Source organism: Guillardia theta (genome assembly GCF_000315625.1).
Source record: "Guillardia theta CCMP2712 unplaced genomic scaffold GUITHscaffold_255, whole genome shotgun sequence".
In the NCBI taxonomy this organism is placed as follows: domain Eukaryota; class Cryptophyceae; order Pyrenomonadales; family Geminigeraceae; genus Guillardia; species Guillardia theta.
In genome coordinates, this window is record NW_005434421.1 from 1 (window position 1) to 25,973 (window position 25,973).

The window sequence follows — 25,973 nt, forward strand, 5'->3', positions numbered from 1 at the left end:
TCCTAAACCCTAAACCCTAAACCCTAAACCCTAAACCCTAAACCCTAAACCCTAAACCCTAAACCCTAAACCCTAAACCCTAAACCCTAAACCCTAAACCCTAAACCCTAAACCCTAAACCCTAAACCCTAAACCCTAAACCCTAAACCCTAAACCCTAAACCCTAAACCCCAAACCCTAAACCCCAAACCCCAAACCCTCGTTCTTCCCTCTGGTCTGAAACCTTCCTGGTTGTTAGTGTCTTATGTTTTTCAGCAGCTTTTGCCAGTCTGTGCGCTATGACTGCCTGGAAGATCCGCGTTACCGAGGAGAGGACGCATATAGGTCTTTGATTCTCCAAGACGTGACACATCTCATTTTTTGGGAGGAGCCTAACTCTCGCGAGCATCTTCTAAACCCTAAACCCTAAACCCTAAACCCTAATCCCAATTTAGAACCCTAAATTTAGAACCCTAAATTTAGAACCCTAAATTTAGAAACCCTAAATTTAGAACCTAAACCCTAAACCTAAACCCTGCCAATCCAGCAATGCGACTCATCAGTCTTCTGCTTCTTGGATGTGCGATTGGAGCGGAGTCAAGTGCTCAACAAGCCTTGAAGATGAATCAACCTTGTCTGTACTTTGTTCCTGTTCCCTTATCATCTGTTCCCTTATCCATTTTTCGGAGCAAATTTCACGCCTGCAAACTCAGAAAAGCACGGGCATTGAACGCGATCCAACGCGGAAGTGTCGTTCAAATGCAAAGTAGGATAATATCAGAGGTATACTTTGCAATTTTTGTATATTATTTGATGTTTCGTTTGCATCTTGTTTTTAATTTTCGTGCAAGGATGAATGCAGTCGAGATGAAGATAAGATCATGATAGCGCAAACAAGGGCATGGGTCAAGGAAATGATAGTGGAACTAAACTTGTGTCCCTTTGCACGAACACCATTTCAAAAGGATACTGTTCGATATTCGATCTCCAATGCACAAAAGGTAGATACTGTTGGCATGCCCCCCTTGATTGTTGAGTCAAGGAAAAAGAATTGATCGACGACATTCTGCAAGAAGGTAACAATACTCAACAGATGGCAGATTGTTCAATTATTCTGATCTAGCATGTAAACTTCTTGACGACGATCCTGAAGAGACAGCAACAACTCTTTTACTAGCACCGTAATCTTCCTAGGAGAAAGTCGTATCAAGTAGTAATTTGAAATGACAGCTATTGGGCCGACGCTCTTGAGGATTGGTCCGAGGTATGAGATTCTCTAATGCTTCATATTTGTGATCCTTTAACAATTAGCTGGGATATTTTCTTGAAGAGGAAATCTTCGACAAAGAAGATGATCCGGTGACGAGAAATCTGCTTGAGACTTTCTTTCATGACGCTGCCATCAGCTTCTTGAAGGAAGAGTTGGAATCGCCTTCTTCCATCCTAACTGGACCTTCAATGAAATGGACAACAACGATCCGATACACTTCGAGAGACGAGCTCCGTAACTTCTTCGTTCCCTGAAAGCTTCATGTGTTAAATCACTTGTCTTGAGTGCACAGCATCCATGTTGGGTCCAAAATTTATTTTTTCTTGGTCCTATGCACCTCAATGACCTTATCTTTTAGGATACCAACAATCAGTCTTCTACGTAAAGACGATATTGGTGTATACGTTCAAGATGCGTTGGAAAAGGGAATAATCCTTAGCAAGAAAGTGCAGGTAACTAATGGATCATATACATTGATGCATGAACTATTGCTTATTCAAACTTAGTCTTTCCATTCAATGAGTGGAGCATCCTTTTTTAATTTTAGTAGTTGTGATTTTGCAACTCTATGCCCTGCCTGTCTCTCTATGTATCTACTTTTCACCGATTTTTGTATGAGAATAATGAGTGGAAATGCACTGACTGTCTACATGCAGGATGACAATGAGGTGACACTCAGGAAATATGTACTGAACAATTGAACATGTTTTTGAGAATCACATTGTTTTCTTTGCAGGGATATGATAAGCTTGAAAGGAAGATGTCTCAGATCAAGCAGTTGCAAAGCAAGAGAGCCACTGAGCATTGAGCTGAAAATTGTTGAGCTCTAATGCGCCTGCATTTGATCGTTGGCTGCTGAAATTCAAATTTTGAAAATTTTGGATCCTTGCTGCTCATTGTGCGTGTCTCTTGGCCTCAAAAGATTGAGAAAAATGGCCATTAAAGATGCGTCAAAAATGGCCGCGAAATTTCCAATGCCGAATTCGGTTGAATGGTAATAATTCGTAGCAGTTGAGAGTGTTGCTCAACTGCGCTGTTATCTTATATCATTGTCCACTATATCACTATATGTGGTATATCAAACATGACCTGCATATCGTCCTGTCAACCATCAGCTTTCTGGCCATCAAATGCTTTTCAATTACATTATGTCTTTGCTGCATCTCTTCTTTCTATTTGCTTAACTTTGTCGGTGGATTCAGATGACTTATCAGAAAATATGTTAGCAGCAACCGAAGAAAGATCTTTTACATTGCCTCATTTTCAAATTTCGTCCCGTCAACAGCAGCTCGATTTCGAGATGAGTCCACATTTTCATCAGCTCTGGAGCGGTCCTGTGAACAATCAGATCATGGCTATGTCATTTCTTTCTTCAGGTTGCCCATTACATCAAGTACTATTTGCAATAATCAAATACATCTCAATTAGTTTGCGAACCGGAGCACGAAAAATAGATTCCCTAAGCACATCATCATAAAGTTTTTAAAACCATACCTCATCAGCTTTTGGAGTTCTCATGACAGTGACACTTACAATTCGTCCCTCATAAGTACGTATGATGGCTTCCTGCCCCTCCTGCATTGACGTTGGCAGATGGTAACGATGATTGCTCCTTTTCCTAGCCAATTTTCTGCCGATGGAGGGATAAAAGGCGAGGGACTGCGGATCCCAGCAGAGTGCTCTGTAACAGGAATAGCCAGTATCAGAAGACAGGAAGATGCAATCAAGAGGAGGAACTTCAAGAAGGTACTAGAATGAGCATAGTGAGTGAATGATAAACTGAAGGAGAGGCGAAGCGGCGAGGCACCGCAGACGAGGGGAAGCGGGCAGGGATACGATTGTCGGAGCGAGCGGATCGGGGCGGAGTTTTGATATTGGGGTGTTTAGGACTGGGGGTACTTTGAGATACATGGGGGTAGGTAGTATGCAGGGTGAGGCGCTAATGGCGGCACGGCAGAGAGGGGTAGGGGTACATTTCAATTTACACGGGTGGTCTACAGTGCCTGTACCGAAAGGATTCAGTGGGTAGGGTGGGTTGAAGGTGGTCGCGAGGAAGTTGATTACAAATGTAACACAAATTTGGTACAGGAAGGGGTAGCAAAAGAGGTTACGACTGCTTGTATCGAGGGGGGTGGGTTGAGTATGGGCTCGATTCCAGGGGGCTTGGAGCTGTACAAAACAGGGGTTAAAGGGGTTCTCAAGTATCGGAGTAGGGGTACATGTACGTTGAGAGGGGTTTTGCATGGGGTGTATCTGATACACGGGCTATATCAGGAAGGAGGTCAACATATGAGAACCCCTTCGTTCAAGTTTGGATCACTACCAAAAGGGTGGGTGGTAGACGTTGAAATAAACAACTTTTGGACGATCTTCAACACCCACCCGTCAATTCTATTGTCTGGACCCCTATCATCATAACACCTATTTGATAACCCACCCCCCCATACATGGGCCCGTGACCACTCAGAAATTCGATTGCATTTATGCCGGATTGTAAAGAAGGACCCTGCCACCCACCCACACAGTGCCACCTTTTTACTACCGTGAAGATCTGCCGCCCCACCCCTACCCTGCATCTATCCGCGAAACACCCCACCCTTCGATCAGTACATGACTGCTGACTGGCATGAACGGGCAGGCAGCGCCGCTTGAATAGAACATCGTTTTTGACCGTTACTGGCGAGGACACGCGGCAGTGCTACCGTAGTACCGTACGGCGGGTTCCCGAGTTCCGGACTCCTCAGGGCCTCAGAGTTCCTTGACAGTCACAGTGGTCCACCCTCATTGATAGGGTGGGTCATCAAAATTGTTTTAGATGGTACAAATTAGCAGTTATGAACCGTTACTCAGTACAACTGTTTGTACCACGGATTCGAATAAACAATTCATTGCCGTTAAAACAAATGGACACGCCAGTTCAAAATTTGAAGCACCCCTACCACTGATATTACCGAGCAACACCCCTCAAAAACCATGGGGTACACTACCACCGGTATCCTATGAGAACAGCATACGCATTCCTCTTTTGCGTTAATAAAGACCAACGCGGTTTGACCCCAGAATGCATGGCAGTGACTCAGACTGATGTTGCACCCGCATGACGTTACGTCAGTAACGGACATGGCAGCATCATGCGAGTAGTCGCAAGAGGCTACGTACGCTGGCGAGGTGTATAATGCTAGAATCGAAGATGTGTACTGGACGTAGACGTACGTACAACACATTGGTATGATGAAAGCATGAGGCTGGTATAAACCGATACACATGTTTACTCATTGCTGTATTACGGGTTAAGCCTGACCTCGACATATAAGCAACCCATCTTAGACGTTGGCCACGTCATCGGAATGGGATTGCACGAACATTGACGTGTGTTCTCTTACTGCTGTACATAAACAAATCTAGCTTCATTGTTCATCTGTTCTACTCCTAAGTGCACTATCGCTCAGTTGCTGGACTATACCCGCATCACAGACGGCCCCACTGGCACGCCGGTAAACTGAGTGGGGTGATGTGATGCCGAACAGTCAGCCTGAAATCTTGGACAGAGAGATTCGAAGTTTCGAAACTTATCATTATTCAACGAACTTGGAATGTTTTTTCAACCGTGATTCAGCCATTCAATCGCAGGCTGACTCTGCCTCAGTCTGCCAGGCTAGCCTGGTCACGGGGTGATGGTCCGAGTCCGAGTCACCGTGGTCGGCGAACTCGAACACGCCCGAAAAAAGGCTTCAAGCCGGGGAATGCCGCACTGCCGCGGCACTCGGAGGCCCTGAGGCTAAGGCGGCCCGGCGGCCCGGCGGCTATTGCGGTATTCCCTTATTCTCCTTCATAGCTTTTGACGTTTTCTTGCGATCTGTTGATGGTGGAGGTTTCTGGAGCAGTGAAGCGAAATAGTCGGTCAGAACCTGGTCGTTCACCTTGACAGTTCAAGTCATTTCACGGAAGCGCGGCGTTAAATTTAACAAAATGGTCACAGTTGCGACAGACCTGTCCTTGAGAGACTTTAGATCGCAAATCCTCCGTGGCCGGTGATTCCTTGTCTTCCTCCTGCACCTTGGCGACTGCTAATATCTCAATATTGATAATCCGCTCTACCAATATAGAGGCACCGCGAGAGGATGGAGTATCTTTTGAGTGCGAAGATTTGGCAATAGATGAAGGAGGTTTTCCTGCCACGCTGTCACGGCAAAGGATCCAGCATTCCCTACAAACCGTGGGAGGTCTCCCTGCTCAAAATGTCATTGAGTTCCTCTAGAAGCTGCTTGTCATCGGCATGAAATAAATCCTTTGACTTGTCTTCTGCCTCTCGAGTCTGTCCCATAGATCAGAACAACACAGCTCACAGCCCATACAAGACCGTATTGCGTACAAACAGACTTGAACAGCTCTATAGAAGATTCAGCGCACATAGATCGAGTCAACATGAAAACCTTCGAAGGAGGCAGATCACAAAGAATCCCAATTGCCTGCTTGTTGTCTGTGCCGGACGGAATGAAAATTGAACTTCTGTCTATCAACTGACGGTCTATTGCTCAATTTTGTGTCATGAAAAGATAAGCAGCGAAACCTGAGGGCTAATATCTGATTTGACATTCCACAACATTGAATTTAGAAGATTCTTGATTCTGCAAATAACGTTTCAATACATTTCTTGTCTGTATTCGTGAGAAACCTTGAGATGTTGCAAAGGGTTTTAGACGAGGTAAAAGTCAAACTTAATCCAAAACCTAAACAAAACGTCCGAAGTATGTACTGTAGCGCAACCATGAGCACGAGTAAACGCTTGCTAAACACTTAGGCTGTTTCAACACGTACCTGCATCATCAAAACGTCATCTGCAGGAATCGTGTCGATGACGTCACACTTGCATCCAACAACCTTTTCGATTTCAAATCAGAAAACGACTATGGAAATACAAAACTTGGTGATCTCGTTCCTCAAATTGTTCTTACCACAAGCGGAACTCCAATGTTAAGATCCATTGCCTGTAATTCAGGAAATAGTTGCGAAAATTCTGACCACATGCGTTAGAAAACCGTCAACGTTCTCGTAAATAATACCCGATGATTGTGACAAAACTCCATCGGGGAGGGGCAAATTTTCAATGAGATTTTCTACCCTTGATTCACAACTATCATTTTCTTTGACATGTCTAGATGAAAGGAGACGCCTTCGATGTTTCTCCTGCAAGAAATTGAGCATGGCAGATGAAAAAGTGACGGACGAGAGACCTGTAGCTGACCTAGCTCCTCGATGTTTGTGCAGTCCTTAATGCTCTTCAAGCCTCATACTTAGACCAACCTCCCCCCCGGAGCTATTCAAGACATACCTCGCTTGCTGTGCGGATCCCGTCTACTAGAGCAGAAGACAACCGCCAGGGTTCACTCAGGTCCACACATAACAGCAGCACTGTGTCGCCAAGACTTTCCTGCGCCCGAGCAGATCGCATGCAAGTCTTGACAGCCTGTGAGCCGTCTGACGCTAGCCAGACCCCCAGCACATGCCTGTTGACCAATGAGTATAGCCGCCATCTCTGCCACTCCCAACCTGCCGTCGTCGGAATCCGAAGCATCCAGCTCAGAGTAGGCGAAGCGAACTGGTGACGCAGCGGGCACCTGGAATAGGTAAGGAGAAGATGACCGTGGCTGGAGGCGAACCGTTTGATTGCGACCAGACGATTGAAGGGAGGCCCACAAACAAGTCTTGCCAACTGTTTGCCAACTCAACGACACTCGAGCAAAGGTAATTTCAACCTCCTCCTCCTCCGAACAAGATGGCGTGCTTCGACCCCGTGCGAGAAGTCCTCGTTGAGACCTTGCATCAAACCCGATGTCAATCCCATCATGTTTAACCAAGTCATCGCATCCTCCATTGGCAAGTCCCTAATTCTTCCCTTGATCCTCCCCTCGATCCTCCTTCTCTCTCTCTCTCTCCTTCTCTCTCTCTCTCTCTCTCTCTCTCTCTCTCTCTCTCTCTCTCTCTCTCTCGCCCTCTCTCGCCCTCTCTCTCTCTCTCTCTCCTTCTCTCTCTCTCTCTCTCTCTCTCTCTCTCTCTCTCTCTCTCTCTCTCTCTCTCTCTCTCTCTCTCTCTCTCTCTCTCTCGCCCTCTCTCGCCCTCTCTCGCCCTCGCCCTCCGCGTCAGCCATGTTCAATCACCTCATCCAACAACTGTTCCCATCGCCTGCCTGTTTCCTGTCCCGCCATGGACACCGTTACTTCGTGTAACGGATGATCCATGCAGCATGCTTGGCGATAGCACTAGTAGTGGTGTGCCATGCAAGCGGCTCGGGGGAGGGACAAGAAGCGGCTCGGGCTGTCAACGTCGCCGATGTGAGGAGAGGGTCTCTGATGCTGTGCAGAGCAGGTGGAGAAGTTCTGGGCAACCAGCTCGCCATCGACGGGAACCTTGTGTCGGGGTGGGTGACAGAGGGCGATGGCGAAGCGAACGAGGCAGTGTTGGTGCTGGATCACTTGTACGCTACTGTCGGGTTGAGGATACACAGTGGCTATGCCGGCCACATGGCGATCACTCAGCTGCGCCTTTGGTACGCCACAAGTCTGCTGAACCCTGATCACTTCCACAATCGGTCAGCTTATAACTTGGCGCTCTTCTCGGAGGTCTCATGGAAGCACTTCTCGTCGTTATCGCACGACGACTACATGGAGGTGCAGGAGGGAGTGATCCTCACGCACGCGATGACCTCTGCTCTCCATCACCCTCCTCTCCTGGTTCGAGCGGTCAAGATCGCCATAGACGACTGGACACCGGGAGGTGGTCCTGCCATTTTGAACGAGGTCGAAGTTTTAGCGCCACTCCATTTGAATCCGAGCCTGCACGATGATGATGACGTGGATAGACCTGCGTTTGGTTACGTATGGCCTCTCTACAATCGCAGCCTCTCAACCAAGGAGGAGGCTCAAGAGGAGGAACCAAGGTTCTTGTGGTTCGGGGAGTTAGAGCACAACGAGAGCATCGTAAGAAGCGATATCCGCGTGAATCTCTCGGCAGTCAACTGTGAGGTACCAGCCGAGGCTCTTGTTGAGGTCTACTTCGGAGGAAAGAAGGTCTCCTCGAGCACAACGTCGAGCCACGTATCCTTCACCGTCAGTGGTCTCGATCCTGGTCTCCACATCGTGACTGCACGTCTCCGGTCAGTCTTGACGGGTGAGCTGCTTCCATTGATGGATCGACGAGCCTTCTTTGTCCGCAGACAGCCTGCAGTCCATCCCTTCTTTCTCACCCGCAATATTGAAGTGATCGGCGATGGTGTGGTGAAATCAGTAGCTGGGGAGCGATCAAAGTTTCGCATCCACGTGATCGAAGAGGAGGCTTCAGCAGCAGGCATGGATGATCAGGGTAGTACCTGTACATCTAGATGGGGCAGCAGGATGCCATGGGAGGCAAACACGCAGGAACACTGGACTGTTCTCCTCAGGGGTCCAGCTTTGATTGTAGGCAATGTTGTGCCAACAGACACAATAGGGGTGTATGATGCTTCTTATACGGCCGTGGATCCAGGCTGGTTGTTACCTTGATCGTTTAGTCAGATTACTCAGTTTCATTCAGGTATGATCTTCATATCGTCCTCCATTATGCGCAGTGCTCTGGGCTTCGCAACCCTGGGGATGGCGGGGAAGAAGAGGTGATTGAGGTGCAGGTGCCAGGCTCTCCTTTCCGTGTGTTTGTGTCAGATCAAGGTTATTCCAATTGCTTTCCCAACGGTTCTCAGCTTGCTGTCAACCCCTTCCGCCCCGAAGCCCTGAAGCCCCGGTGCTCGAAGTTGGAGCCAGCGGAGGCAGAGGGCCGGTGGGTGAACAAACACTTGCTCTGTTCGGCTACGAGCAGAGAAACTCTGCCGTGCAGTCATGCAGATGAGATGGACGACTGGGTGTGGGTACCATGGCGATGTAGCCTGCCGAAACGTGTTCCACTAGAGGCCCAGCAGTGCCTCGAAGAGCGGAACCGCCGGATCTTGTTTGCCGGGGCGTCGCCGCAGCGGACGCTCTTCTTCGATGTTGCGGATTTGATTCTACCAGGCGACATGGTAAAGACCAAAGCGCATCAAGACCTGGAGTTTCCGCCATCTGCTTACTTCCATTGGATCCCCTACGACACCCAAGACAAACCTGGTTGCCCCCTCAACTGCCTCATCGACTACGACCAAGTCACGTGGCATATCGACAAGTTTGTCAACTTGACGTCCAAGAATGACAAGGACCTCATTGTCGTGCAGGCCTCTATCCATGACATATTCTTCGGCACTCTTGACAACTACTTTCGCAACATTCCCAAGCTAGCCAGGCTTCTCAGAGCGCTCCTCAAGCGACAGCGCATCCTCCCTCTGTTTCGACATGGCGATGCCATTCACTTACCTCGAGGAGGAGACGTTAGCCTGGTCAAGCATGGGTTTCGAAGTCAGCGCATGATTGCCGCCTTGGAATTTGCCAGGAGAATCATGAAGGAAGCAGGTGATACCTGCAGAAGTCTCTTCTCTCCCCATGCTCATCCCCCCCTCTCAGGTGTCCCGATCCTGGACACGCTTAGCTTCACGGTAAGGCATCGACGCTACACGATCGTGACTGCTGAGATGCTGAAAGGTGGTGAGGCCTGAGGGGACGTCGGACGGGTATCACTTCAACGAGTGGGCGGTGAGTCCTCGCCTAGTCTCGGCGGCTTGAAGTTGATGCTTGTACCAGTGCCTCGAAGACAACTTCCGGGGCAACTCCATTTCCCGGTATATAAAATTGTGCTCTTCTGGTTTTTCATTACTGAGTCTTTCTCCCTGCAGGACAATTGCGAACATTGTGCTGCATTATGCATGCGAAGATTCTTGAACATTCAGACAGCCCGCACTTTCGAATGGGACAACTTAACTTGAGATCTAGTCTTGAGCATCATTCTTTCCTCTAAGTTACCGAACCCCCCTCGTCCTTTTTCCTGTTCTCCCTCCCTCCTTCCCTCTTCGATTTTTATTCTTTTGTGTTGATCTCTGTAAATCCGACATGGTAAATAGCCTCGTTCGCAAGTGGCTCGTGCTACAAGTTCGTGTAGTTGGACTGAAGAAACACGATGCCTTGGCTGCCCAGCCTCACGGATGGTCATATACGTCATATATACTTTACCATGTTGTAACATTAACAAACGAACGTGAACGGCGTGACGCCGCCTTGTGGATTGATCCGAGGCTGACTCTGCACTCCCAGTGCTGCACAACGATGATCTGCGAATGTCCGTTGGCTCGGCGCCGCCTCGCATTATTATTCTGACATGGCTGGGGCGAGGGAGGAGCCGGTGGTGAAGCGGATGATGCTGACGGCAGCAGCTGCGAGCGTCGCGGAGCTTGTCACGTACCCGATCGACATGTCGACAGCCGCCATGGTTCCTGCAGACTCTGACCTCGTGCGGCCGCAGGACCAAGACAAGACTGCAACTGCTGGGCGAAAACGGCGAGACCAAGTCGAGGAAGCCAGGCATGGAATCCGATGAGACTCCTTGGAGGTCTCATTTGATGCTCAGGAAGGATGCGATTCCATGAGCTGATCGTCAACATCTTGAGGACTGAGGTTCCTCCGCCATCTCTCGCTCTTCATTCGCATGTTCACTTTGTAACTCACAGGGTCCTCGAGGCTTCTACCGCGGGTTGTCCCCAGGAATTCTGCGGCATTGCATCTACAGCACCTCGCGTATCTTGCTGTATGAGAAGCTTCGAAGTGAGATGGTGCCGTTGCATTCCTCCTCCTTTCTCGCTTGCTGACGCTCCGCCAGGCACAACGACGGGGTTCAGAGGCAGCACTGTACCAGAAAGCACTGATTGGAGGAGCGTCTGGCCTGCTGGGACAAGCGCTGGCGTCTCCAGCAGACCTGGTGAAGGTCAGGATGCAAGCTGATGGGAGGAACGTGGCAAGAAATCTCCCAGCAAGGTGACGACCCTTGCTCGGTCGAATGCTCGGATGCTTTCAGTCACTGCCACGTTTCCAGGTACTCCGGCATCGCCGATGCCTTCACCAAGATCGTCCGCAGCGACGGTTTCCTGGGGCTTTACGCTGGGTTGGGTCCTAACCTGACTCGAGCTGCGCTTGTCAACATTGGAGAGCTCACAGCCTACGACTCGGCCAAGCACTTCCTCCTCGGCAAAGGATATCCTGACAATGTCGGCGTGCATGCGGGTTCGGCCTTCATCTCCGGATTCTTTGCGACTCTTCTGTCGTGTCCTGCTGACGTGGTGAAATCAAGAATTATGGCAGATGGTTCGGGCATGTATCGGAACATGCTCGACTGCCTGCTCGTCACCGTCCGCCAAGAAGGTGTGCTCGCACTGTACAAGGGGTTCTTGCCCAGTTGGATCCGTCTGGCTCCCTGGCAACTCACCTTCTGGGTCGTCTATGAAGAGCTGCGGAAGCTATCAGGGATGAAGAGCTTCTAAGGATAAAGATGCTTGTCACATGACGAACTCTGAGCTCAACAGCACAGTGCAGCTCTGATCTTTAGCTCGGCATGATTGCTGTAAACCCCGACGACCTTGCATGCCGATTCTATTGAGTCGCAGATCGAGAATGCGAAGCGAGGACAACCTTGAACAACATCAGGAGAATGCAACAGAGGAGAAACGTGAGGAGCAGGAGGAGCAGGAGGAAGCGAAGAAGGAGTCTCTCACTCAAGAGTTTCAGCAAAACGGAGGGCCCCTTTATCTCCCACGTGGTTCTCTACCAGACTCAACACAGCCAGGGACTTGCAGGAGGTGAGAGCTTCTGCAAGATTGTTACAACACACGATGCCTGGGATGAAGGTCAGACCTGCAAGTGCCGTCGCTCCTTCATCCATAATCCTGTTCTCCCCCTGAGGCAGCGAGCCGTCAGAAAACTGGATGACGATGAACAGCAGAAAGATCAAGTATGAAATATGTCAAATGAAAGGAAACGCTGGAACAAGGCAAGGCATGGCAACTTCAGTTCTCTTGCACTTCACCAGTTCCAATACTTGTAAGCGGCTTTGTCCAAGAGCTCTGGACATCTGCAGGGCCCCGAAGTCGGAAATGACATTCCTGCCCAAGTAGAGCTGGGAAAGATCTCTGCACATTTGAACGATCTCTGCACATGAAAAACAATCAGACGAATCTCCGAGGTGTTTTGAAGTTCTTGCTATTCACTAAGTTAACAAACATTTCATGTGTTTTGAAATTGCATTTTCATCGCATTAACAAACATCTTATCCACCTGCAAGCTTGTGTACTCCCTTGTCACTGATGCTGTTATCATGAAGATCCAAGAGGTTAAGAGAAAAATTCTGAGACCTAGGGAGCAAATCATGGGCACGAGAGTCAAGATCCTCTCGCCTGCACCTCTTGATCGCCTCAAGCATCGAGGAGATTCCAACGTCAGTGATGGAGTTAGAGGAGATTGAGATCATAGCAAGATGCCGACAACTGATAGAAAACATCAGGTCAAGACGTCTTCACGCTCGAAGTCCTCTTGCCTTTTGAAGAAACTTTGAAATGCTTCCATCCCGCGGTCTCCGAGCCCGTTGCAAGCCTGAAAGTGACTAAGTGGACGATACGCCTCGTCCTCCTGCTTACTAAATCAAGATGAGAGAGATAGGAAAGGTTGCAGAGAGTAGGAGCGAGAACGTGCAGTCCCCCGTCACCTATTCCCCTCCTGGAGTGAAGAGGATCCAGGTAGGACGGTAGTGCCCCTCTAGTCCTCATCATGTGGTCAAACCTTCTCCACTCCTTATGTGCTCGCGCTGGTTCCTTCCTCTGCATGCCACATGCTGTAAGCTCAACGAGCCTTTGCCTCTGACTCTGATGGAACCACCCGCCACACGCATTGTGACTGGTTGAAGAACACGATCAGCATGAAGCGCCGTCGCTCCTCCCCTCACCTCAAGTCCAAGCTGATCAAAGACTTCAGATCGACGATCGCTATGAGATTCGAAAGATCGTCCGCGTCGATGGAGTTGAAGGAGAGATCCAGACATTGCAGAGTCGAGCAGTGCTGGAGGGAAGCTATGAGGGGGAAAAGATCCTTGCATGAAAGCTTGTTTCTGCTCAGGCTGAGGCTGCTGATCTGACGCATCTTGAACCCGGCATGGAACAACCTGCAAAGAAGCTCGACAGCATGCGGCCCACTCCCTCCCAGCTGCAGGCTCACGAGTCGATTCATACTCATCAGCACTCGGACGGCACTCGTAAGCGCCTCGTCGCACTTAGAAGAATCGAAACTGCCAGTCTGAGCACAGACCAGGACAAGAGGAAGCCTCTCCCCCTCCATGTCCTTTCCTAACGCCCCTCGCAAAAGTTTGGCCACTCGGAGACCAAGGAGGACGCGGCTGCCTGGCCATAACCGGAGGAGACATTCCTCCGGAAGATCGAGCAGCCGCATCCCTGTGAGCCTTTTCGGCGGATCAGAGGGCAGCATCAAAGTGGGTGAGAGCGGAGGAGAAAGAAAAGCAGTCAGCAACGAGAACTCGGCTGCATCTTAAAGAGGAGGGAATGAAACCGAGATAGCTAGGAAGAGTGAGGAGAGACGGAACAGGTTGGGTTGGCCGGTGAAAAACAGTTGCAAGATCAGGAGGGAGCAAAGAAAGCACCCAGTTATGAGGGAGGAGGGAGGAGGGAGGAGGGAGGAGGGAGGAGGGAGGAGGGAGGAGGAGGAGGAGGAGGAGGAGGAGGAGGAGGGAGGGAGGAGGGAGGGAGGGAGGGAGGAGGAGGGAGGAGGAGGAGGAGGAGGAGGAGGAGGAGGAGGAGGAGGAGGAGGAAGGGAGGGAGGGAGGGAAGGGGGAGGGAGGGGAGGGAGGGAGGGAGGGAGGGAGGGAGGGAGGGAGGGAGGGAGGGAGGGAGGAGGGAGGAGGGAGGAGGGAGGAGGGAGGAGGATGAGTTGTTTGTGTTGTTGGTGAAACAAGGCAGGGGACAAGAAGTTTGTCTCAATCTGAGGGGTTTAGCTCAACATATCTCACTAAAAAGCGTTTAGTTTGGCTTTTTGATTTTCACTGTCGGGCGATGCGGCGAAAGGTGCGAAGACGCCTAGGCAGAGGCTGGAGAGAAGGGAGAAGAGGAGAGAGGAGATGATGAGGACGAGGAGGAGATGATGAGGATGAGGAGAAGATGATGAGGACGAGGAGAAGACGAGGAGGACGAGGAGGAGGTGAGGACGAGGAGAAGACGAGGACGAAGAGGAGATGATGAGGAGGAAGAGGAGATGATGATGATGAGGAGGAGGACGATGAGGACGAAGAGCAGAAGATGATCAGCGAAAGGTGGGGTAAAGAACGACAGGGAAGATGAAGGGAGATCCAGACAAAAAGGACAAACAAGAAACTGAGCTGAGTGTGAAGGAGGTGAGAAGAATCCATAGAGAAATGACGGTACAGAGCTAGAGGAGGTAGCGGGTCACTGAGATGTAGACTGAAGACATGGAGAGGAAAGACTGGATGCAGATGGGGATCTCTGATTGAAGAGGATTGCGTGGTCACAAAGAGGGCAAGCGGGGTGATGGAGAGGGAGGGAGAGAGGGAAAGGGTGGGAAAGGGATGGTAGGCATCGGGAGCAGAATCAAGAGGAGCAACAGGGAGGGGGAATGACGAGGAAGGGGAACCATCAGGCGAAGACCGTCAGCCATGAGAACAAGGAGGAGCCGGCTGGTCAGTCACAGCCGCAAGCAGCTCCTATCTCAGGCCTCCTCGTATTTACAGTCATGTGAGTATGCTGGCTCTGTTGCCTCGTCGCTGAGTTTTCCCTCTGCTGTCCAGGTTCTCTTGCCGTCTCCTCGGAGCTCTCAACGTTCCGATACTTGACTGTGACGAGATGTCGGAGGAGGGCGGGAGAGTGAGGGCGAGGCAGGTGACGAGGTCTTCAACTACTGGGAGCCTCTTCATTTCTCGCTCTTCGGTGAGATCAGCTCAGCTTGTCACCAGCTCACCAACGAGACAGGGAGAGGCTCGAGGACATGGGAGTACAGCCCGAGGTTTGCTCTGCGAAGGTGTGAGAGGGACAGGTGCTGCTGCTGGTTTGATCATGATGTCCTGCGCCAGTTACTTCTACATCTTCCTGCATGCGGCTCTTGTCATGGTGATGACAAGTACTCACATTCAAAACTGACCTCAGGGCTTGACAGGCAGCAGAACCGTTTCTTCATCTTCTCTCCCCTTTCCTTTCAAAACATCTCATGCGCAAGAAACTTCTCTTCTACGCTCTACGTGCTCTGCTGCTTTCTTGTGTGCTCGTCTCACTCTGCTGCTAGGAGCAACTCTTGCCTGTCTGAGCTCCGTCTGCGACACCAAGCTGTTCCTCTCCGTTCGCAGGTTGCATCATCCAAATACGTTCAGCTCAGTCACTGTGATGGTACTCGAGTCTCATTCGAGTTCTGTCGTTCACCTCGTGCACCAGCTGTTTCTTTCTTGCAGCACTGGACTCGTGTTTGCGAGGTTGCTCTGTTTTGTGAGCTTCACCTTGTTGATGTTTTGTCAGCTCTGCGCTTCTCCCCTCGTCGTTCGCCATGTGTTTGATCTCCTTGGCCTCCTCCTCTCTTGCCGACCTTGTCAACCGCGAGGTTCACTCTCAGCGTTGACGCGTCAGCTGAGCAAATAGCAGGCACTTCACAGCGAGTCCTCGCTCAGAGATCGAACGATCCTCTGCATGGTGAGCTTGCGATTCTCAAACCCTCATCCCCCTCCAGTCCTCCGATCCTTTTCCTCTCTTGAGCATCATCTGCATCCGATCATCGCTTCTGTGTCTGATATTCCCTGCGCCTTTACAGGCCATTGCAGCCCTTGCGGGATGGCCTTTTGTTGCATTGTTGGGTAAGAGCGCAGCATGGAGATGGAGATGGAGATGGAGATGGAGATGGAGATAGAGATGGCACGATCGTAGAAAGGATGAAGATGGGGATGAGGATAAAGATGAGGATAATGTTGGAAGCGACAGTGCTGGTAGTGAATACAGAAAGGAGACAGGGGTGGGGAGGAGGGAAACAAGTGCTGGAGCCTGGAGCGAGATAGATTGAAGGTGCTATGACTGATTGATTCAGCCCTTCCTATGGCTATTCTTCTTCTGCATTTCTTCACCTTCAATGAGCTTATCCTCTCTTCGATCAAGGTTTCATCTCCTCTTCCTTGCTCGCCTCATCCTCCTTGCAGGCATCGCTCATTGTTTTGACACCTATGCTACTTATTGAGTACTTGATGTACGGCAAGTAAGGCGCCCGAACCAACAATAGATTTCCTTCTTCTTCCCCCAACACAACAACTGCGCGTGTAACAATCATTCAGATTTGTGTTACCTTCGCTCCAGATTGTTTTATACAACGTTCTCGGTGAGTTTCGCCTCAGAGTTTGCTTGATCTGATGTGCTGATAAGGTGTTGGCGGAGACTCAACCTTGTACGGGACAGAAGAGTAAGACGGCAAAGGGGCTACAGGGAATGATGTTGATCACAGATGGTGGTTCTACTTGGCAAACTTGACTTGTAGCTTCTCTTTTCCTATCCTCGTTCTGACATTCTTGTTCTTGATCTCTGCTTTTCCTTCTCCTCTTCTCCTCTTCTCTTCTCCATAAGTCCCTTCCCCTGCTTTGTCCTTCTCATCCCCGCATCTGGTTGATGTTTGCTGAAACTTCACGGTAGTGAACTTCAATGTCATTTTCCCCCTCTGCTTGCTATTTCCGCTCTCAAGGCTTCTCACCGCCAGCATGTCAGTGAATTGACTTCGACGACTCATCTTGATGATGAAGACAGAGAGAAGAACGCAAAGATGAAAGACAAGATGCTGAAATCTCTCCTCGTGTTCTCTTCTGCACATCTCTGGATCTTCTTCTTCTCATGTGTTTGCTCGTATTTTCCTCTGCTGCTGTGTCTGAGACAAGAGCAGGTCTGGCGCACAAGGAGGAGAGGTGGGAATGTCGTAACATGACGAAACAAGCTAACAACAAGAAGATTCATTTTCGCAGTTTATCCTCTCATCGCTCTTTCAGCCGGCCTTGCGCTCTCCGACATTTCTCTTCTCTTCTCTCACTTCTTCTCGTCTGCATCAAACGCAAGCAGCAATCAGCTGCTCTTCAGAAGTTTCCGACTAGACAAGCTTCTTCACATATCAATCATCTTTCTTTTCTTGCCCGTCTCTTGCTCGAGGTCCGAACAAACTCACGAGGAGGATATTGACAGCATGCTAGGCTGCTTCTTACTGTCAAAGGATTCACCGCCCCCTTCCGTGTTTGGGATCAAGTTGTCCTCACATCATTCAGAACTCTTCTCTTCTCTTGCTTTCTTGCTCTTGTCTCCCTTCATCGTCCTCGTCCTCGTCTCTCTCCCTCTCGTCCCTTCGCTCTCTCTCTCACTCGCGTGCAGGTTGCAAGTGTGGAAGTTCCGCCCTCGCTCACTTCACGACCCCTCAAGGTTTTCCCTCTCCTCCTCCCCTCCTCTCTGACGGGTAACAGCTCTGCGTGGGGAAGGAGTGGTACAGATTTCCAAGTCACTTCTTTGTGGAAGGTGAGGGAGCAAGGAGGGGAGGGAGGGAGGGAGAAAAGAACAGAGAGGAGAGGAAAGGCATTAGTAGATCCAATCATTGAATGCTCGGTGAGTTAGTGGAGTGGGAATAAAGGAGGACAAGGTTTGCGAGGGCGAGGACGAGGAGGAATGAATAGATCTCTTCGTGCAGGAAACTGGACGTCTGTTCGCTTCATCCGCTCAAAGTTTGATGGGCAGTTGCCGGGTCTCTTCTCTGAAAGTGAGAGAGAGTGCTACTTGCTCCTCTTGCTTCGTCCCTTCTCCTCCTCCTCGTTTTCCTCTTTCCTTCCCTGCCCCCCCTTTGCTTCTTTCTCTCGTTCATCTCCTCCTCATCATCTTCATCGTCGTCCTTGTCTTTCTCGGTATGCAGCTTGTTCTTCTCACGCCATGGTCGGTCAGGCTCGGGCAGCTGGTGGGGGCGAGTGGAAGCAGCGAGGAGAGAGGACGAGACCTTCAACAGCAGGAACGTGCAGGACACGAGCAGGTGAGCGCGAGGCGGAGACGCGAGGCTGCTCATGCGCATCAGACTGGAGCGAAGTGAAGACTGCGCGCTGCTGGTGGATATGGTGGCTGCTCATCAGCAGGAGGAACATTACGAGGTAGGGCGAGTTGAGCCAGCGCTAGGAAGCCCAAGAGAAGGAGGAGGAGTTGAATGAGAGGTGAAAGGATGGGCTGACTGGTTTCTGTAGGAGAAGAAAGGTTGGGAGATAGTCTACGAAGAGCCTTTCCTCGATGTCGCTTCATCGCGATTCCCTTTCAAGACTTTTTATGTGCTTCACTTTCTCCATTCCCTGACTCTCCTTCTCTCTTCCACTCCCTCCCTCCTCTCCCTTCTTATTCTCAACTCTTACTCTTCTCGCAGCTGCCATGGATGTTCGCTCGCAAAAACACTTTTGGTCGGTACATTCTCCTCAAGAATGTCAACATCTTGCCTGCTAGCAGACGATAAAGAAATATTCTCGTCTTCATCAACACGACCAAAATCCCCTCCTTCACCTCCACCACCACCACCTCCTCCTCCTTTCTGTGCGTTTATTACGGAGAGTCCAGCAATTAGCTTGCAGGGTATCATGCGGGAAGATCGACTGGTACAAGGCTGACAGCTCAAGCAGCTGCCTCTCCCTCCTTGGGCTGCTCGCCCTGTGCCGCGCTGCCATGGCCATGAGCACGAGAGGATCAAGGGGACGTGACCATACCCTGGGATCCAGCTGGGCATCTCAAACTTGGGCATGGCAAATCCTCCTGCAACCGTCATCATCTCGCAGCTTGTCCTCCTGCTCCTGCTCCTGCTCCTGCTCCTGCTCCTGCTCCTGCTCCTACTGCTCCTGTTTCTGCTCCTCTTCCTAATTCTGCTCCTACTCCCGTTTCGCCTGCTCCTCCTCCCGTTTTGCCTGCTCCTGCTCCTGCTCCTGCTCCTGCTCCTGCTCCTGCTCCTGCTCCCGCTCCCGCTCCACTATTCACCTTCGGCCTGTCCCTCCTCCGGCTGCTGCTGTGTATCCTACATGAGAGATGAGGGGAGAAAAGCAGGCGAGGAGAGGCAAACCCAAGGCATCTTCGGCATCTCGATCTTGGGCATCTGCAAACCACCTAGGGAACGACGTGAATTTCAGTCTCCTGCCTTTCCCATTTCCATCTCTCCTCCTTCAACCTCTCCTCTCCTCTTCCTCCTCCTCCTCCTCCTCCTCCTCCTCCTCCTCCTCCTCCTCCTCCTCCTCATCATCATCATCATCATCATAAATCCGGCATCGTCACCTTGTTGATCACCCTCCGGTTGCGCATCCTGTGCAGACAAGTGGGTCAGAGGAGCGGAAGGAGGAAGGAGAGTTGAACCCAAGGCATCTTCGGCATCTCAAACTTGGGCATGTTCAGTCCGCCTGACCAGCGAGTCAGCAGGCTGCTGGAGCATGAGGATGCAAGTAGAGGCACCTTGATCCTGATTCTCCTCTGCTGGTGCATCCTGCCATCTTGACATCATCATCCTCTCTTCACGCTCGCGAGCCTCACCCACGGCATCTTGGGCATCTCAAATTTGGGGAGCTCCAGGCCTGCATTCACCCTTGCGTGAGCTTGACACCTACGCAATGACAATTGCTGGAGGACCAGGGCTTGTTGCCGCTGCTCCCGCGTCCTCCCCCTTGTTTTCTGTGTCCTGACAGCAGTTCGTCAATTGTTTCCTCCTTGGCTGAAGCCTGCCTCACCCATGGCATGCGCGGCATCTCAAACTTCGGCATTTCTGGCATCTTCATGTCGAGCTACTCAGATCACATCAGCCACTAGAAGCGTTCATGCCATTCATCGAACAGCTCACCTGCGGCATCCCCGGAATACCGCTCCTGTTGTCGAAGACTTTCAGGATCACAAGAAAGAAACGCAAGGAACACTCACTGCTCTTGTTCTTGTTGGGGTTCCGAAGCCTGCAAAGATCAAGTCATCAGGTTCGAAACTACAACACCGACCAGGTGAGTGAGGAGAATTTCCTCTCACATCCTGGGAAGATTCTCCGGTGTAATAGCACACTTGCTACGTCTACTACGTCCTTTCAATGTCACTTCTCCTTCACCTGAAAACTCCGCAGTCCTTGCAACCATCAAAATGCAATCGCTTTTCTTTATGAAATGGTTTATTCTCAAGAATCCCAATCCTCATCTTCCTCACTCGTGCCTGTTTGATGCCGTAAACCCTCGCCGATTTTCACTCTCTCCTCCTTATACAATTGTTTCCTAATCTTGTCACCATTTTCTTTGAATAATCCCTCATCATCATCATCACATCATCTAGTCTCATTCTGACTCTTGATCGTTTTCTTCACTTCGATCCATCACCACATGATCTACTCTCCTGGCAATCTTACTCCTTCTTGGAGACGCTACCTCCGAACGCTCCAGTCTGAATGATAAATCCCTTGCGACACTTCTTTGTTCTACATGAGTGGCTTTTTTCTTCCTGTCGTCATTTACCCTGGAGTGAATGAACTCATCGTCCACATCGTCCTTATCGCCATTGCCCTCGCCCTCGTCCCATCCACCATCCATGATGTTTCCCGGCTTACCTGCATCTTCTTGTACCACTTGGACTACCCACCTAGCGAAAGGCAATTTTGTGGACCCCCTACCCTTTAACTTACAGTCATCACACCCCCTACTAGTAGACAACAAATCGCCATTGTTGAAGACCTACCCCCTTTTCCTCGCCACTTTGCCGAGGAAGTGTACCACCACCCTACCCCTATCGTTACTTTCTTACTGACCCCTACCCGTCCTGAGTCTTCATCGAAAGTTTGCTCTACCCCTGTCCCCCTATGCAATTTGGGGACAGGGGTAGAGCACCTACCAGATGTGACCTTTAGCAAACTTTCAAAGTTCCAAACATTCGAAACTTTAAGTGCTGAATGAGGGCCGAGACTAAGTCTATGAACTCGCCGAAGTTCAAACTGGCCCGGCCCACCGATTCATTCATGTTTCAGATCATTACAGCTCTGTTTATTCATGTTTCAGATCATTACAGCTCTGTTTATTCATGTTTCAGATCATTTATAGCTCTGTTTATTCATGTTTCAGATCATTTAGAGCTCTGTTTATTCATGTTTCAGATCATTACAGCTCTGTTTTATTCAAGTATTCAAGATTCAGATCATTACTAAGTTAGAGCTCTGTTTTATTCATGTTTCAGATCATTTAGAGCTCTGTTTTATTCATGTTTCAGATCATTTAGAGCTCTGTTTATTCATGTTTCAGATCATTAGAGCTCTGTTTTATTCACGTTTCAGATCATTACTAAGTTAGAGCTCTGTTTATTCAAGATTCAGATCATTTAGAGCTCTGTTTTGGGCTGCTTGAGAGCCTCCTACAAATCAAACGCATCAGGCGAGGCTCGCATTGACACTTCAAGAGTCGAGCATGCGGTTATCACCTCATATCGTGCTGCAGTCGCCTTCCAGTCGATAACATTAAAGAAGCTGCTGATGTACTCAGCCCTCTTGTTCTGGTGCTTCAAGTAATATGCTGATTGAATCGTCAAGCCTCGTCCTTGAAGAAAAGCTCGCAAAACTCACCATGCTCCCAAAGATCCAAGCCTAAGATTGGAATGTGACCAACCTGCATGGCTGGAGTGTCCTGGTCTAAAATTCAGAACAGCATTCTCAACCACCGAAGCAGGCTTTGCCTGGTTAGGAGTAGTCGTGATGTACAACCTCTTCGTAGAGTGCTCCAACACCAGCTAGCTCTTGACTCAGAAGAGAAAAGAAGATGAGCAGCTTTACCCATGTCCACCCAGATCCGAAAAGCTTCGTCGCTTTTTCGCGAAACTCTTGAAGAAGCGCCTGAATACTTCCAAACTGCGCAGTGACAGCTTTTCCAAAGACATCTGAAATCCAAGTCGGGCAGGCTCCAACATGTCATTTTCTTAATTACCATCCATCTCGAATCGGGTCCCATTGGGAGACATGCACTTCCAAAATAGGAAATGATTCACAAAACCCCCACCTCCATTTCTCACTGGCCGAATCGTGTCAATCGAAATTTGGAGCGGGGACTTCTCACATGGAGTGACATGTTCAGTCGGTACTTGATCTAAGTTCTGCAGTAGCTTATCGATCCCCTACCACAGCGTCACACATTTGCAGGACTTTGGCTATCAACGTACTAACCATCTTGGCCAGCGGTTTTGTAGTTTCATTGGATCTAAGCATCGAAAGCACATTGTTCACAGTCGCCAAGTATGCTACAGTGACAGGAAGTCAATGTCACAGCGAGGAGGGAACCTTCCAACCTGCATGGTGACCTAGATGATGTACCCGCATCGTCTCCTCGTCCACATGAGGCTCAAGACCGTCGTACTCGTATGGAAGCCTCGGAAGCTCCAGGTTTTGAGCGAGAGACTGGAGAACAACAAAGTTACCAACAGTCTAAGAGGGGAAGGTGGGGAGAAAAACTGTATTTCACCCAAGGATGGAATCTACTGACCTGGGCCAAGAAGCATACACATACAAACAAGACCTTCATCTATGGGAAAAATTTAGTTCAAGGTCAGTCGAAACAGGAGGACGCTGTATGGTGAATGGCCATGAAAAAAACTATGCGACATATTCCTGTCCTTTCTCCTCAATTTTCGCCTCGCCCATCCACCTTGCATCAATCACAACCTCCTGTTCTTTCGTTCGTCATTCCTCTTCTCGCCACAATTCTCTTTAACTGTCAATATCACATCCCGCTACTACTGTTATAATGATAGCATCCTTTCTTTCCTAATCTTGTCAGTTGCTGCTGTCTGTCAATCGCTTTTGACAATATTCCTTCCTCTCCACTAAACTTACCCTTACCTAAACCTTACTCTTGCCGTCTTGCTCTCCTCTGCTAGTGCTACTCCTCTCCTTCACCCCAAGCACTCCTCTCCTCTCCATCACGTTCTGTTCAGCTTTTCTACAGTCTCTCACCCTCCCCTCCTTCTTCTCCTCCCAATCCACCCATTGCCCTTACCTTCGCCGCTGCCATCATGGATGAGGTTTTCTGGAAGCCAGGCCGTTTCTAGGATCCAACGTGTAAATAACGGTTTGTAACGCAGTGTTTGACCGCAGTTTGACCATCGCCATGGAGGACGTGCCAGGGATGCGGCAGGGGTGGAGGCGATAAAGACGCAGGAGGAGCGCGAGAGCTTTTCTTGTGTGCTCTTGCTTCCCTAGCATCCATCTTTCCTCTCCCTCTGCTCCATTCTTGAGATTATCTCCTCCTCTCTCTTCCTCGTTCTCCTACTCTCCAACAGCAGCCCCCGACTACCACCCTATTCACGGCTTCCTCCCTCCGCCCTGAGGCTTCTCCTCGTCATTCTCCTGCTCCTGCCTTTGCCCAGAAATTCCACATGTACCGTATGTTCTATCACGTTCACATTTGCTTTCCTCCTCAACGCTTCATGGCCGCCCTTCTCTCCACCACTTTTTGACTCGTTGGGTCACCCTCGTTCGTGCTAGACTCTTAGTTTCTAGTTTGCTCACTCGCTCGCGCGCTCATCATACCCTTCTTTGCATAGTCATGATATGATTGGTAGCGCTGTCTTTGTGTGCTGTAAAATCTCTCTTCCACTACTCTCCCACTCATGAGGTTTCAAGATTTTGACTGGTAACTTTAGTCAGATCTAAAACTCGGCTGCCTCGCATTTGCCTTCTTTTCTCACGCGCCCTCAGGTCTGGTTAGCATCCACATGATTCGTTTGCTTGGATCTTCAAATGCGACGAAGGGAATCAGGCATTAAACAGCAGACCTCCGCTTCACCCAGCCTCCTCCCCTTCCTCCCCTGCACCTCCTGGTCCCATCCTTCCCTGCCACTCCCTGCCCTCCATCCAGCCTTTCTCTCCTCGCTCTCTTCTCACATTCCTTGCTTCATCTCTCCACCACAACGGCTTCATGGAAGCATCACCCGATGTGCACATCCCGCCGCATGGACTTGCTGCATCGGAAGCGCCGGCGCACGGAGAGGCCGACGGAGCGTTGCGATGCTCTGCTCCTTCCGCGCTGATCGAGGTAAGAGGAAGGGAGCTGCGCTGCCGGCGTGTGAGAAGCGTGTGAGCAGGCGGTGATAGAGGGGATCCACATCTCCTGGTGGGGGATGCTTGGGACACTCAGCAGGATCTACCTCGACGTGCTGTTCTTCGACTACCTCAACATTACGTCTCCTTCCGGCGCTCTCTTTCTTGATTGGCCGGCCAACGTGATGGGAAGTTGGCTGGTGGGTCTGGTCATCGGGCTCTCGACGGAGATAGCAGACGAAGTTCCTTTGATAGCCAACTTCGTTGAGTATGGGCCCCAGTTGCAGGTCGGGCTACAAACTGGGTTCTGTGGCTGCATCACGACGTACGCGTCTTGGAACCACCAGATGGTCTCGATTCTCGTCCTTTCAGGCTCTCAATTCTGTGTGGGTCTTGCCGGGTTCGTGCTGGGCCTTCACTCCATCATGGCAAGCTACTCGATCGGGGTGCATAACGCCAGGCTCGTTGCTCTCTATGTCGGGGGAACTCGTCTGGCAGAAAAGCATCGAGAGATAGGGAGCAGCCGATCTTGGAGTCAGAATGCGAGTAGACCATCACCTCACCACGACCTTCCTGAGATCGCCAGCCTGTCTCAGAGCAGAAGAACGTGGACCATCATTGTCTCCTTCCTCCTTGTCCTAAGCCTTGCTGCAAGCATCACTGGATGGGCTGTTGAGAAAGAGGAGGGCAAAGGCTACTGGGCTGCTGTCACTCTTTCTCCTATTGGTGCCCTGGCACGATGGCAACTTGGGAAGCTCTACAACAAGAGGATCCGATTCAGCGGGAACAATGCGCCCTTCTTTCCTCTTGGTAATTCCTTAATGACATCTATTCCCTGCTGATGCGATGAGAGCTCAATGACATGTATTCCCTGCTGATGCGATGAAAGCACAATGACATCTATTCCCTGCTGATGCGATGAAAGCACAATGACATCTACCCCCTGCTGATGCGATGAAAGCACAATGACATCTACTCCCTTCCGATGCGATGAAAGCACAATGACATCTAAACAGGAACTTTCATTGCTAACATGATAGCCTCCCTCTTCAGGAGCCTCATCGCTGCCATTATTACTGTATCTCCTCCTTGCTATCTCCTCTCTCTCTTCCTTCCCTAAGATCTTACTCCTCGGTTCACAGGACAGTCCTACGGAGCTCAACCCAGCCGTTCTGGCAGCATGCAGCGGGATCAACACAGGGTTGCTGGGAAGCCTGAGCACAGGTAGGAGGAGGAGGAGGAGGAGGAGGAGGAGGGATTGCAGAACTGATAGTTGCGAAGCGAGCACTTTTGCAGCTGAGATCTCCAAGCTTGTAGACTTCACCCCTACAGATCTTCGCAACCTCGGAAAGACTGGCTACTACGGCTACCTCTACGCCTCCGTCTCCATCGTTATCAGGTGACGTCTTGATTTACGCAGATGGCACCAACTTTTGCTGGGTTCGCTCAGTTTGAGATTTGTAACCTCTAGTTTCGATCCTCCTGTCCCACAGTCCCTACCCTCCTCACTTTCATTCTACACCTACACGTCCTTACCAATCCTCTTTCTCCCTTCTCTGACGTCCTGCGTCTTTCCTCAGCCTAATCCTTGGGGTCGTCGTTTACGGCTGGAGCGTCTGGTGAAGAGCAACCGAAGTTGCAGCACGACGGCAGCAGAGGATCGGGAGAGAAGATGGAGAGAATGAGAGGAGAGGAGGAAGAGGATGGGGAGG

General features: G+C 50.2%; 9 protein-coding genes across 9 annotated transcripts; 5 read left to right on the forward strand and 4 right to left on the reverse strand.

The window, feature by feature from the left end:
• The first annotated feature begins 516 nt into the window (after window positions 1–516).
• On the forward strand, window positions 517–2,097 carry GUITHDRAFT_98679 (hypothetical protein). The gene is made up of 9 exons (XM_005818948.1): window positions 517–762; window positions 831–1,055; window positions 1,103–1,160; window positions 1,210–1,243; window positions 1,291–1,338; window positions 1,386–1,483; window positions 1,608–1,701; window positions 1,906–1,935; window positions 1,986–2,097. The coding sequence occupies exons 1-2, from the start codon at window positions 529–531 to the stop codon at window positions 1,032–1,034; spliced, it is 438 nt and encodes a 145-aa protein (XP_005819005.1). The 5' UTR covers window positions 517–528; the 3' UTR covers window positions 1,035–1,055; window positions 1,103–1,160; window positions 1,210–1,243; window positions 1,291–1,338; window positions 1,386–1,483; window positions 1,608–1,701; window positions 1,906–1,935; window positions 1,986–2,097.
• A 2,955-nt stretch (window positions 2,098–5,052) lies between these two features.
• On the reverse strand, window positions 5,053–7,124 carry GUITHDRAFT_121793 (hypothetical protein; the record flags this gene model as incomplete). Its single annotated transcript, XM_005818949.1, has 14 exons — window positions 5,053–5,169; window positions 5,240–5,313; window positions 5,362–5,421; window positions 5,465–5,564; window positions 5,610–5,639; window positions 5,820–5,877; window positions 5,925–6,004; window positions 6,068–6,130; window positions 6,205–6,266; window positions 6,495–6,528; window positions 6,582–6,756; window positions 6,800–6,867; window positions 6,910–6,962; window positions 7,079–7,124. 14 exons carry the CDS (start codon window positions 7,122–7,124, stop codon window positions 5,053–5,055), a joined length of 1,020 nt encoding a protein of 339 aa, XP_005819006.1.
• A 355-nt stretch (window positions 7,125–7,479) lies between these two features.
• Window positions 7,480–10,086, forward strand: GUITHDRAFT_148897 (hypothetical protein; the record flags this gene model as incomplete). Its single annotated transcript, XM_005818950.1, has 6 exons — window positions 7,480–8,774; window positions 8,819–9,720; window positions 9,772–9,803; window positions 9,850–9,900; window positions 9,949–9,986; window positions 10,041–10,086. 6 exons carry the CDS (start codon window positions 7,480–7,482, stop codon window positions 10,084–10,086), a joined length of 2,364 nt encoding a protein of 787 aa, XP_005819007.1.
• Window positions 10,087–10,773: 687 nt separating this feature from the next.
• GUITHDRAFT_121795 (hypothetical protein) lies at window positions 10,774–11,675 on the forward strand (the record flags this gene model as incomplete). The annotated part of the gene is made up of 4 exons (XM_005818951.1): window positions 10,774–10,815; window positions 10,869–10,970; window positions 11,018–11,172; window positions 11,231–11,675. The coding sequence occupies 4 exons, from the start codon at window positions 10,774–10,776 to the stop codon at window positions 11,673–11,675; spliced, it is 744 nt and encodes a 247-aa protein (XP_005819008.1).
• Window positions 11,676–11,902: 227 nt separating this feature from the next.
• On the reverse strand, window positions 11,903–13,518 carry GUITHDRAFT_121796 (hypothetical protein; the record flags this gene model as incomplete). The annotated part of the gene is made up of 7 exons (XM_005818952.1): window positions 11,903–12,000; window positions 12,046–12,088; window positions 12,218–12,339; window positions 12,466–12,542; window positions 12,591–12,674; window positions 12,967–13,080; window positions 13,130–13,518. 7 exons carry the CDS (start codon window positions 13,516–13,518, stop codon window positions 11,903–11,905), a joined length of 927 nt encoding a protein of 308 aa, XP_005819009.1.
• Window positions 13,519–14,233: 715 nt separating this feature from the next.
• Window positions 14,234–18,400, forward strand: GUITHDRAFT_166774 (hypothetical protein; the record flags this gene model as incomplete). Its single annotated transcript, XM_005818953.1, has 22 exons — window positions 14,234–14,258; window positions 14,848–14,942; window positions 14,996–15,042; window positions 15,087–15,134; window positions 15,177–15,225; window positions 15,278–15,314; window positions 15,361–15,442; window positions 15,487–15,587; window positions 15,633–15,670; window positions 15,714–15,795; window positions 15,837–15,884; window positions 16,003–16,045; window positions 16,273–16,340; window positions 16,382–16,437; window positions 16,514–16,557; window positions 16,602–16,638; window positions 17,110–17,131; window positions 17,586–17,633; window positions 17,675–17,726; window positions 17,896–17,964; window positions 18,144–18,228; window positions 18,271–18,400. The coding sequence occupies exons 1-22, from the start codon at window positions 14,247–14,249 to the stop codon at window positions 18,398–18,400; spliced, it is 1,293 nt and encodes a 430-aa protein (XP_005819010.1). The 5' UTR covers window positions 14,234–14,246.
• Window positions 18,401–18,848: 448 nt separating this feature from the next.
• Window positions 18,849–20,776, reverse strand: GUITHDRAFT_148901 (hypothetical protein; the record flags this gene model as incomplete). The annotated part of the gene is made up of 12 exons (XM_005818954.1): window positions 18,849–18,894; window positions 18,941–18,986; window positions 19,206–19,242; window positions 19,288–19,331; window positions 19,497–19,524; window positions 19,624–19,701; window positions 19,749–19,789; window positions 19,845–19,893; window positions 19,943–19,996; window positions 20,053–20,158; window positions 20,305–20,405; window positions 20,702–20,776. The coding sequence occupies 12 exons, from the start codon at window positions 20,774–20,776 to the stop codon at window positions 18,849–18,851; spliced, it is 705 nt and encodes a 234-aa protein (XP_005819011.1).
• Window positions 20,777–21,480: 704 nt separating this feature from the next.
• GUITHDRAFT_166775 (hypothetical protein) lies at window positions 21,481–23,259 on the reverse strand. The gene is made up of 11 exons (XM_005818955.1): window positions 23,219–23,259; window positions 22,706–22,744; window positions 22,512–22,620; window positions 22,390–22,463; window positions 22,283–22,340; window positions 22,154–22,237; window positions 22,003–22,106; window positions 21,906–21,959; window positions 21,796–21,856; window positions 21,654–21,745; window positions 21,481–21,587 (listed from the first exon to the last, which is right to left on the reverse strand). The coding sequence occupies exons 1-11, from the start codon at window positions 23,234–23,236 to the stop codon at window positions 21,555–21,557; spliced, it is 726 nt and encodes a 241-aa protein (XP_005819012.1). The 5' UTR covers window positions 23,237–23,259; the 3' UTR covers window positions 21,481–21,554.
• Window positions 23,260–24,139: 880 nt separating this feature from the next.
• Window positions 24,140–25,664, forward strand: GUITHDRAFT_121800 (hypothetical protein; the record flags this gene model as incomplete). Its single annotated transcript, XM_005818956.1, has 5 exons — window positions 24,140–24,256; window positions 24,306–25,071; window positions 25,278–25,339; window positions 25,404–25,485; window positions 25,543–25,664. The coding sequence occupies 5 exons, from the start codon at window positions 24,140–24,142 to the stop codon at window positions 25,662–25,664; spliced, it is 1,149 nt and encodes a 382-aa protein (XP_005819013.1).
• Window positions 25,665–25,973: the final 309 nt, after the last annotated feature.

Coding starts and splice junctions, on each gene's coding strand:
- GUITHDRAFT_166775 (XM_005818955.1), bottom strand. Junction 22,341..22,389: donor CAAAACCGCTGGCCAAGATG/GTTAGTACGTTG, acceptor ACGCTGTGGTAG/GGGATCGATAAGCTACTGCA. Junction 21,857..21,905: donor TCACGACTACTCCTAACCAG/GCAAAGCCTGCT, acceptor ATTTTAGACCAG/GACACTCCAGCCATGCAGGT.
- GUITHDRAFT_98679 (XM_005818948.1), top strand. CDS start 529: ATGCGACTCATCAGTCTTCTGCTTCTTGGATGTGCGATTGGAGCGGAG. Junction 763..830: donor AAAGTAGGATAATATCAGAG/GTATACTTTGCA, acceptor TTTTCGTGCAAG/GATGAATGCAGTCGAGATGA.